The sequence below is a fragment of the Nicotiana sylvestris genome, chromosome 2 (assembly GCF_000393655.2).
Source record: "Nicotiana sylvestris chromosome 2, ASM39365v2, whole genome shotgun sequence".
Classification (NCBI taxonomy): Eukaryota; Viridiplantae; Streptophyta; class Magnoliopsida; order Solanales; family Solanaceae; genus Nicotiana; species Nicotiana sylvestris.
The window spans coordinates 155,667,364-155,679,271 of NC_091058.1; the positions used below are offsets into that span (position 1 = coordinate 155,667,364).

At 36.6% G+C, this 11,908-nt stretch overlaps 2 protein-coding genes across 2 annotated transcripts; both read right to left on the minus strand.

The window, feature by feature from the left end:
• Positions 1 to 317: 317 nt before the first annotated feature.
• LOC104237303 (peptidyl-prolyl cis-trans isomerase Pin1-like) lies at positions 318 to 5,671 on the minus strand. Its single transcript, XM_009791422.2, has 2 exons — positions 5,090 to 5,671; positions 318 to 717 (listed from the first exon to the last, which is right to left on the minus strand). Exons 1-2 carry the CDS (start codon positions 5,334 to 5,336, stop codon positions 593 to 595), a joined length of 372 nt encoding a protein of 123 aa, XP_009789724.1. The 5' UTR covers positions 5,337 to 5,671; the 3' UTR covers positions 318 to 592.
• Positions 5,672 to 10,881: 5,210 nt separating this feature from the next.
• Positions 10,882 to 11,637, minus strand: LOC138885828 (uncharacterized). Its single transcript, XM_070166812.1, has one exon. The coding sequence runs from the start codon at positions 11,635 to 11,637 to the stop codon at positions 10,882 to 10,884; it is 756 nt and encodes a 251-aa protein (XP_070022913.1).
• Positions 11,638 to 11,908: the final 271 nt, after the last annotated feature.

The window sequence follows — 11,908 nt, forward strand, 5'->3', positions numbered from 1 at the left end:
CTAAATAGCTAATATTACTCCTCAATATATTCATATCTTATTGCCTATTGTATGACGTTGCTTATATGTTAGCGTACAATGACACTCTTATTTCATAAAAATACTAGTACGATTTTTTTATCACAAGTTCTAAGAGAACTTTGAGTATGTCTCACATGTCTTTCTCTTTTTCTTTTTTAATTGTGCCCGGTGAAAACGCTATTGTATAAAATGAATCGAATGGAGTACCAAATTAATAGGTTTGCTGAATCTCAGAAGCATGTCTATAGAAGCTAGTAAGAACTAGAAAACACATCAAGAGCATGCAGCAAACAAAATTAGGCCAAAACAGGTTTCCAGCAAATATTAAAAATGCCCAGAAAAGACCCACTAAAAGAGAACCAAATAACAAAAGATAAGTCTCATCCTTTGTTGGTCAAATTTTCTTAAATCTTCACCTCAACCCTGAGAATAAAAGGGCGAGTAGTAAAAAATTTCTCGCTATAATCTTCATAATTATCGATATAAGCATTATAGTGGGCAACATTTAAAGATGAATACTGCATCACCGGGGCAGTCATTCTTCCACAAGCATCACACTATATTCACAGCTTTATGCTGTTCTCTTGATGATGTGAACCCCGCTGTCAGTTTCCACGATGTCACTTATCTCGCCAACTTTTAGAGCATATGTTGCTTCTTCAAAAGGTTTCTGCATCTGACCTTTGCCAAATGGACCTGCATGTGAAATTTTTAGAGGTTTGTATAACTTGCTAAACAATACAAGTAATACCCAATTCAAAAGATCATTGATGAAACATAACTCATTGCTGTCTAAGAAACTAAGAGAAATTGTGCACGTCCATTAAAACCATCGATCTCTATATTCAGATACATTCCATGTGATAGAGCAGTATATGAACAGCTAATTGATTCAGAACTACATATTTTCTTTTATAAGTAGTTTACCTGGAACTAGGTTATCGACAATAAAGCAAAGTTAGACAAATTTTGTGGCCTTTAGGAAGCCATAAGAACCCGAAGACGAGAGACATCAACACTAAAAATATTTGTTGCCAGATTCTGAGCTATGGAATGGGGCAACATGTTATTGAGAAAACTACTACACAAAACTTGAGCGCATTAATCTGGATACAATATTTTCCTTTTCTTTTTTTGACAAGTGCGGATAATTTATTTCTCATCTTTCAAACAATCTACAAGTTCAGTTAGCAAGAACAAATGTATCAGATTGCTCTATTCCACAGCTCCAGAACCTCAAAGCCTTTCAATGACACATTTATATCCTAAAAATCACTTCACTAAGCAGAGAATGCTAGTTTCTAATAAACCCCCATGGGAACATCTTAATACATGAGCAGGAAGAAGCATTCTCTCCCGTGAAAGATACAATTAGGAGTCGTGGAGAATGTTTCTTCCGTAGTAACGGTATCGGAAGTTTCTTTCAACCTTAATTTCTTGACAGATGATAGGATAAATGAATGTCACACCCAAGGGTGGCCTAGTGATGAAGTGGGTGTGAACCATGAGATCTCAGGTTCAAATTCCAATGGAGGCAAAAAATACTAGGTGATTTCTTCTCATCTATCCAAGCCTTGGTGGATAGAGTTACCTGCTTTCTGTTGCGGGTGGAAGGTGACAGGTATCTTGTGGAATTAGTTGAGGTGCGCGCAAGTTTGCCCAAACACCACGTTTATCAAAAAAAAAAAGGGATAAATGAATGTGAAATGCCTCTGCCAAATGGCTCTGTTAGTCACAATGACTTTTTAAAAATGCCTCTTTTTTTATACCAGATCACTAACTCAACAAACACACCACTAGAATTAACATGGAACCAATACGAGGGTCTGGATTAGGCCGCTATGAAACAGTTAGCAAGTTAAATTTACCTGTTTATGCATATGAAGGAAATACCAATTTGTCTACTCACCCATAGATTATGATTTTGAACTTCAAATTTCCTACCTTGGTGTAATCAGAAAGGAAGTCATAGGATGTTGATTGAGGAATTATAGTTTCGGCCATTAAATCCTGTTTGTTGCTTCTCTTTCGAAGCAAATGGCTATATTGGACAAACTATTTTAGAATCTATTGTATGCAAAATCAGGACTTTATATAACAATCAAATTTTAGTTAAAAAAGTTAATTGCCAAATAGTGTCCAAATACAACAAACTGTGGAAGTTTTTCTGAACCTTACACATGCTATGCAGAGTGGATAAGTTAAAGAATTATTCATGGTTTCAGGCTTTCAGCCAACTAGAAAGGCCTGGAAATTGCAGCGGATGTCTGTGCATGAAGAAAGAGTTTTTGTGACACCAAATTACATAAACTGTCAGATGAGAATACAAGTTAAGCCACAGTTTTGATCTAATGTACAGTTCTACAGGAAATAAGATAAACTAAGACAGCATCCCTGCTGATTAACAAAAATGCCTTTATATCAAATAAAAGTGCAGAATATAGGGTAAAGTTTAAAAATAAAGAAAAAATAAAAAAATCTGCAATCAGGAAGATGGCATCAGCTTGCTATGAACATTGAAATACATTCAATCAAACACTCATCCTTCGTCTAGATTGCTGCATTTTAAATCCTCGTGAGGATAAAATTAATACTACCTCAATTCCATTTTGTACTATCACTTTTTTCTTGTACCTTGTTCTACAAATATTGACCCATTTTCTGGTGACGAAATTACAACATTCAAAGATTATAACATATGACGGTTATTGCTTTGTATTGTTTTAAACTTACTATGACATCCTTACACTCTTCTGACATTTTCACCCATTATTTAAACATAATTTGAACAAACTCAAATGTAACAATTCAAGTAAATTTCTTTTTTTAATTGTCGCATTAGTCAAACAACATCCATGGAAAAACACCAGAAAGCATCTAAAAGCATGAGTCCTAAGACATATAACCACAACATAAAGGAGATATATAAAGAACATGACATGCTAAGATACAAAAAAGTAAGAATTGGAACAGAATATGGAGGCAAATAGCATGAAAACAAATGGACTAAGCTCACATTTGGCCATAGATTTTGGCTACTTTTTTTCAAAAAAAAAAAAATTGAAAATATTGTTTGTTCATGGAATATGATCAGTTTTTGAAAAAAAAAATCAAGCTCCCAAAAACTGGTTTAGGGCAGATTTTGGGTGAAATTTTTCTTCCACTCACAAAACTTCAACGTTTTTTTCAAATAAAATGCATGTCCAAACACAATTTCAACTTCCAAAAATTATTTTTCAACACAACGTCAAAAACTCTTTTTCCAAATTTCAACCAAGTCTATGTCCAAACGCTAGCTTAAGAATGAGGACAAAACCCCTTTCAGATTTCGAATGGTTTATCATTGAACACAGCCGCAAAAGTATAGCAAACAAGACACTGAAGAGCATGAGGTACTGACTTTTTAGAAGCAAGAAATGATTTACAAAAACACAAAATCTCTAACATACTTAATGAAAGAAATAGGGGCGGAGGGAGAAGCAGATTATATCTATAGCTCCAGTGGGAAGCATTAGTTTCCCCACTTCCTCATTTAATTAGTTTTCACCAAGGTTGGAAGATGATATTTGTCAAGAAGCAGAGACTATCTGGCTAGAGATTGAAGACTACCCTGCTCCCGGAGATTTAGATAAGTAGATAGATGGGTAGAATTGACACAAAAATCAACCGGAACTGCTCGTTATCTGCAACATAGAGACAAGGCCTCCAAACTCGGGCACTGAATATTCAACTATTCAAGAAGAATCCATCACTTCAGAGTTCGATGTCTTCAATTTTTACACCAATCCTTCAGTAGGAATTGGTACTCATAGGCTCTATGAAGCAGAAAGTGTCTGGGAAAAAGTGAGATACAGTTGCACTTAAATGCATTGATTCCTCGAAGATGGCCATCTAAATGCAGATAGGAGACTTCCAGACGACGATTGTAGCTCAGACCAATCTGCTGGAAGCAGTAATGCCACTACTTCTTTTGTGGAGGGTTTTTATCTCCTTTCGGCACGAGATTTTTATACCAGTGTAGGATAAGTTTGAGTTTCAGAAAACCACAACATATTATAAGACAACTTATTGAGTATTGAAATGAAATGAGCCAAATAGACTGAAACTGATTCATATACCTAACCCCAACTAGTTCAGGATGGAGGCGTAGTTATCCATGTTGTTGTATTAGTTCTTATGGGAAGTATGTGAAAGCCAAAGAAAGGGCAGAGATCCCATTCAGAATATAATGGGAGGTGGCACTGGGGAGGACTAGAAATTGAAAGAAAACGCAGACCAACTTTTCCCTTTACAACTAAGTATAAACTACGGAAAAAACATATTATACAACAATATTGAGGGTCTCTAGATACATGTTCCCATGGGGCTTAAAGAATGAGTTTGATTTTTTCCTTGGCAACTTTTCATGACCTCTTTTTTTTTAAAAAAAAATCTTATGCAAGAATTTCATGCATGCATGACAATTAAAGGAACTAAATCAACAAACTCAAACACACAAAATTTACTTTTTCTTGAGGGTAACTGAACTAAAAGAACAATCACTTGCTTCCACAGATTCAGTCGAATAACTTTGCCAAAACCAAATGCAAAGAATAGATGATCCTGCTAAGAACGCATTAAATAAGATACCACTTGGTCATGAAGGCTTTAGCAAGTAAATAAGTTTCTCATAAGGGAAAAGAATACTTAAAACAGTCCTGCGGGTAACTCTATCATCCCTAGGAAGACATAGGGAGAACTTCAGAGTATAAATTCTTCAAATACTTCACCCATTTTTCTATAAAGTTTCGAATAACTAGCAAAAAGAAAAAAGAGGATTTAGTTCACTCAAATACTCTGTCTCATTCTACACGACACTACTACTATTTACAAGCATATATTTTTTTTACTATAGACTTTTTCATATAATTTCAAATGCTTTTAAATTTAATTTTTTTTATCAATTTTGGATACTTTTATTTGTACTTTTTATTGTTTTACTTTTAGTGCTTTTCCTACAGTATATAAATTACTTAATTCATCACCAAAAAAATAAAATAAAGGACTTTTAAAGTCTAGGGTTACTGACCGAGATCACCGCCGCGTTTGGCGGAGCTACAGTCGGAATGAGTAGCAGCCACGTCATCGAACTTAGCTTTGCCGGAGACAATGTCTTCACGGAGAGATTTGAGCTGAGAGACGGCGGCGTCTTTGGTGGTGTTGGAGATGACGTGGCCTTCTGGATCCTTCCAGGAAGCCTTACGACGTGATCCCCGATGCTTAATGAGTATATGGGAAGCCCTGACTTTTTCGCCGCCGGAGGAGGATGAGGACATTTTGGACTTTTTCTTGTGCTTGTCCGACGGTCGATCTGCTGAAGAGATCGATGTCTTCTTCCTCTTCTTATCCGAATCTATTTTTGCAGATTTCGTTGTACTGATTGAAGAGGGAATGAGCTGAGAATTGCAGAGTATTTGAGGGTTTTTTCTGCTGATACAGTTATCACTCACTCTTGGAAATTACACGCGCATATATATGCCTGTATTGTATCTATAAAGAGTCAATTGTCACAAGAGTCACAACAGTCCGCGGAATGTAATCTAAAACAATTGCTTCAGTCAATCTAAAATTAAATGTCAAAAGATCTAATATGAATTTTGTAATATTTAATTTGGTAATGATGTTGTGTTTGATTAATTTGTGACTTGTGAGTACCTTAATTAATTAATTAATCTGGTAGCAAGCACCTACTACAATTCACGAGTTGTACAAATTTCAGTTAAACATGTTTACCAAAATTAGAGTTGTACACTCACATGAGTGTTATAACATCTCAGACATTTGATCATTCATTTGAGTACAATAGTTTCATACGGACTAGAGATTAGTGAATTAAGTATTAAGAATGATTTCATTAGTGAACGCTTATGACAAATCAATGAAAAATAAATACTTCTTCTCCCCGAAAAAAGAATGATGTTAGAGTACAAGTGCTGAAACACACAAAATCATACATCAATTTCTCAATTTTTGTTAAGTAAAATCTGATTATGAAGAAACCTCACATAATGTATTTTAGGTTACGTTTTTTTATAATAAAGTGATTTAAAAAGTACAATCATATATAATAGTTAAATATAAAATGTGACAGAAGAAATAATATATATTTTTGCACATAGTTGATGTTTCTTAGGGAAGGATAAAATGAAAGATTTAAGAGCACTTATAAGTTCCCTCAAATTCCATTCCCCTTTTGCACAAGTAATTTTAAAATTTTGCCTTGAAATTCGAGATGAATTTGCAATCCAAACTCAAGTGCAAACAAATGTTCAAGGATCAACATATTGATTCCTCTTTATATGATTAAGAAATTTAATGATGTTTTGTAGAGCATTAGAAAAAGTAGAGGTCCAAAGAGCTGGTGCACCCCATTGGTTTGCCAAAATAAAATCTAGAGATAGCACCACAAAGATAAAATCTTTAGGGCTCGTTTGGTAAGAGGGAAAAGGGACAATTAATTCCGAAATTAAATTTGAGATAAGTTTATTCCATGTTTGATTGGGATAAAATCGTGATATAGCTAATCTCATGATTAGTTATCCCGGGTTTGTAGTGTTTTTTCCCATGAAAGGGTGGGACAACTAATCCCAAAATAATTAATTCTGAGATAATTAATCATGAGATAACTTATTTCTCAACCAAACGACCCCTTAGAGATTCACCAAAAAGATAAAATCTAATGAAATGAATGGAATATCTAAAATGGGATCAAAGGAGGACTGAAGATAGTCCCCACTAACTGAGTAAGAGCATGTTTGGCCAAGCTGCTAAAAATTACTTATTTTGAAAAGAGCTTTTCAAAAAAAAATACTTTTAAGGGTTGTGGTTTGTAATTGACCAATTCATTTGAGAAGTGCTTTTTTGCAATATTTGATAAACAAATTGTGTTTGATCAATCTTTTCAAAAAGTATTTTTGAGCTTCAAATTGCGAAATGTTCAGTATACAATTAGTATTATTTGAAAGAGAGGAATAAATTTAAATATTTATTATAAGAGAATTCAATTAATTTTTTATTTTTATTTAATTAGAATATAAAAGATAAAGTAAAAATATATATTAAAATTTTAATCAATATAAAAATATAGTTATCAAAAGCAATAATAATAATAGATATCTAGTATTACTTATTGTTTGCGTGATGATTCAAATATATCAAAATACAATCATTCAATATAATTTAAAAACTGCTTCATAAGTCATATCTAAAAGAAGTGATCTATTTTTACTAAAGATACTATTTCAAAGAAAAATAGGAGAAAAAGAATAAATATACGATAAAAATAAAATAAATAAATAAATAAATAAATAAATAAGAAAAAAGGGACAATAGAAAAAAAATGGTCACAACATGTATGATAAAGAAATACGAAAGTGAAGAATCTACAGAAAGAGAAGTAATAACAACAACTAGCAAAATAAGATAACCAAGCAAAGTAAACAACATGTAATAATAATATCTAAGAATGGAAAATACGAGAATGACACTAATACTATAAGTAAGGAAAAGAGATATCGATATGAAAAATAAAAATGCTCGACTACTAACTAACCAGCTACCTTAATCCTCGACCTCAACACCCTCCTATCGAGGATCGTGTCCTCGGTAAGCTGAAGATATGTCATGTCCTGCATGATTACCTCCCCATAGTACTTCTTCGACCTATCTCTACCTCTCCTTGTATTCACCATAGCCAACCCTCGTACCTCCTCACTAGAGTATATGTACATCTCCTCTTCACATGTCCAAACCATCTCAACCTCACTTCCCTCATCTTGTCCTCTACACAAGCCACTCCCTCCTTGTCTCGAATATTTTTTTCTTAATCATATCTCTCTTTGTATGCTCACACATCCATCTCAGCATCCTCATTTCCGCTGCTTTTATCTTCAACATCTTGACTGGCCAAAATTTCATCCATAAGATATAGTCGGTCTGACAACCTCTTTGTAAAACTTATCTTCAAGTCTTGGTGGTACATTCTTGTCATATAAGATGTTGGACGCGAGCCTCCATTTTATCCATCCTGTTTAAACACGATGTGTGATATCCTCGTTGATCTCTCCATTATCTTGGATAATATATCCAAGATACTTAAAACCTTTTCTCTTGGGGATGACTTGTGTATTCAGTCTCACTTCAACATCTACCTCCTAAGTCACGTCACTGAACTTGTACTCCAAGTATTCTATTTTAGTCATGCTCAACCTGAAATTGTTAGACTCCAGGGTATGCCTCCAAACATCTAGCCTCGCTTTCACACAGTCTCGCATCTTGTCAATCAACACTATATCATCTTCAAATAATATGTATCGCGGCACCTCCCCTTGGATGTGCCGCGTCAACTCATCCATCACCAATGCAAATAAGAACGGTCTGAGAGCTAATATCTGATGCGACCCCATTACAACTAGAAAGTGTTATGAGTCTCTTCCTACTGTCCTCACTGGCGTCTTGGCTCTGTCTTACATGTTAATAATCGCCCTAGTATAAGAGAAAGGTACACCTCTAGCCTCCAAATATCTCTACATAACCTCCTTTAGGACTTTATCATATGCTTTTTCTAGGTCGATGAATGCCATATGTAGGTCCCTTTTTCATATCCCTATATTGTTTCCACCAATCTCTTCACGAGAGGAATAGCTTATGTAGTTGATTATCCCGGCATGAATCCGGACTGGTTCTCAAAAATAGATACACTCTTCATCACCCTTATCTCCACTACCCTCTTCCAAATCTTTGTAGTGTGACTTAATAGTTTGATATACCTATAGTTATTTTAATTTTGAATATTACCCTTGTTATTATACAATAAAATCATTGTACTTCATATCTATTTCTCGTGCACTTTTGCAGTCCTAAAAATGACATTAAACAACCTCGTAAGCCACTCCAAACTTGTCTTACATGCGCTCTTTCAAAATTTCACAAGTATCTCGTCAGGACCGGTCGCTCTTCCCCTGATCATCTTACGTATAGCCCCCTCAACCTTCAATACCTTAACACGCCTACAATATCCATAATTGCGACTTTGAGCATGTAATTTTTGCCTTATTTAAAGTTTCTCCTAGAAATAACTTTAATTAGTAATTTAGTTGTCTTTGATTTTATAGGATTTTTAGGACAACAATAACAACAACCCAATAAAATCTCACTAGTAGGGTCTGGGAGAGTAGTGTGTACGCAGACCTTACCCTTACGAGGCGTAGAGAGGTTGTTCCCAAAAGACATTCGGCTTAAGAAGATGAAAAGAGGCAATACATTAGTATCATAGAAGAAAATAACACCATCACAAAAACCAGGAAATAGCTGAAAAGAAAAACAATAACCAGTATATAAAGCCCAACACTAAGAGGAATGAAAGAGTAATGAAAACTCAACCCTAACACTAGCAGTCTAAGACTAAATCCTAATAGACTAGCCTCACTCTGGAGTGCTGTAGAAATATGCTCAACTACCTCCTAACTTACAAACTTAATGCTCGACCTCCATAACTTCCTGTCTAGGGCCATGTCCTCGGTAATTTAAAGCCACGCCATGTCCTGCCTGATCATCTCTCCCCAATACTTCTTTGACTGCCCTCTACCTCCTTGTGCCCACCAAAGCCAATCACTTACACCTCCTCACCGGGGCATTTAGGCTTCTCCTTTGAACGTGCCTGAACCATCGAAGCCTAGTTTGTCATCTATGGGGGCCACGCCTACCTTCACCCGTATATGTTCATTCCTAATCTTATTCATCTTAGTGTGCCCGCACATCCACTTCAATATCCTTATCTTTGCTACTTTCATCTTCTGGATATGTGAGTTTTTAACTAACTAATACTCAGCCCTATACAACATGGTCGGTCTAACCATCGCTTTATAAAACTTACCTTTGAGTATCGATGGAACTTTCTTGTCACAGAGGACTCTAAATGCTAACCTCCACTTCATCCATCCCACCCCTATATGGTGAGTCACATTCTCGTCGATCTCCCAATTCCTCTAAATAATCGACCCAAGGTACTTGAAACTACCCCTTTTGGGTATGACCTGAGAGTCAAGCCTCACGTCCAATCCTGTTTCCGTCGGCTCAATGTTGAACTTGCACTTTAGGTATTCTGTCTTAGTCCTGCTCAACTTGAAACCCTTAGACTCAATGGCATGTCTCCAAACCTATAGCCTTTTGTTGATGTCGCCTCGCGTCTCATCAATCATAACTATGTCGTTAGCAAATAACATACACCATGGTACCTCCCCTTGAATATGGTATGTCAGTGCATCCATCATCAGGACAAATAGGAATGGGCTGAGCGCAGACCCTTGGTGCAACACTATAACAACCGAAAAATGCTCTAAGTCTCCTCCCCATGTGCTAACCTGAGTCTTATTTCCATCATACATGTCCTTAATCACCCTAATGTAAGCAACCGTCACACCTTTTGCCTCCAGGCATCTTCATAGCACCTCCCTAGGAACCTTGTCATACGCTTTCTCCAAATCAATAAACACTATGTGCAGATCCTTTTTCCTATCCCTGTACTGCTCCACCAACTTCCTAATAAGGTGGATAGCTTCCATTGTAGAATTCCCCGGCATGAACCCGAATTGGTTGTCTGAAATAGAAATTGTCCTCATCATCCTCACTTCTACCACCCTCTCCCAAACTTTCATTGTATGACTCAGTAATTTGATACCCCTATAGTTTTTACAACTCTGGATGTCGCCTTTGTTCTTGTACAACGAAACCACCGTACTCTACCTCCATCATCCTAGTCGTCTTGAAAATAACATTGAATAGCCCAGTCAACCACTCCAAACTTGCTCTACCTACACACCTTCAAAATTCAACCGGAATATCGTCTGGCCCTGTAGCTCTGCCCTTACTCATCTTACGCATAGCCTCTACAACCTCATCTACCTTAATGCGCCTATAATACCTATTCACGGTGACTCTCGAAAATTTACGGAGCACAATATCCAGATCCCTTTCCTCATTCAGAAGTTTATGAAAGTAGGTCTGCCATCTCTGCTTAATCTGGTCCTCCCCCATCAAAACTCTACCATCCTCGTCTTTAATGCACCTCACTTGGTCTAGATCCCGAGACTTCCTTTCTCTCGCCTTAGCCAGCCGGAATAACATTTTATCCCCACTATTGTCCACATATTCTTCATACATATGAGCAAAAGCTGCAGTCTTAGCCTCCGTGACCACCAGCTTCGTCTCCTTCCTAGCTACCTTATACTTCTCACTGTTTTCTCTTCTCTCCTCCTCGTTGGTGCTCCCTACTAACTTCAGGTACACTGCCTTTTTCGTTTCCACTTTACCTTGGACCACTTTATTCCACCGCCAATTGCCTTTGTGGTGACCAAAGCAGCCCGACGAGACCCCTAACACCTCTCTCGCTGCCTTGCTAATATAGTCTGCCATCGTCGACCACATAAAGCTCATGCCCCTACTATTCTTCCAGGCTCCCATGGCTGATAACCTCCCTTCCAACTCCTGAGCTTTATCCTTAGAAAAGGCACCATACCTGATCCTTGAACGACCTCGTACAAACCTCTTCTTCCTCCTTATCTTAGTACCAATCTCCATCATCAAAAGCCTACGTCATGAGGGTCTCACCCGTGATAACCTTGCAATCATTGCACAACTCTTTGTCACATCCCTAAGGAGGAGATACTTTGTAATGTTGGTTGTTTTGAGTGTTGTAGCCATGTTCCCCTATTTACTTCTTATTTTATGCTTAGTTTTTGTTATGTGACTTGCCGGGGTGGTTGGTTTGGTTTCGGGGACGTTTCAAAATGAATTGGGACACTTAGTGCCAAGGTTGAAACTCTAATTTAAAGAGTTGACCCAATATTAA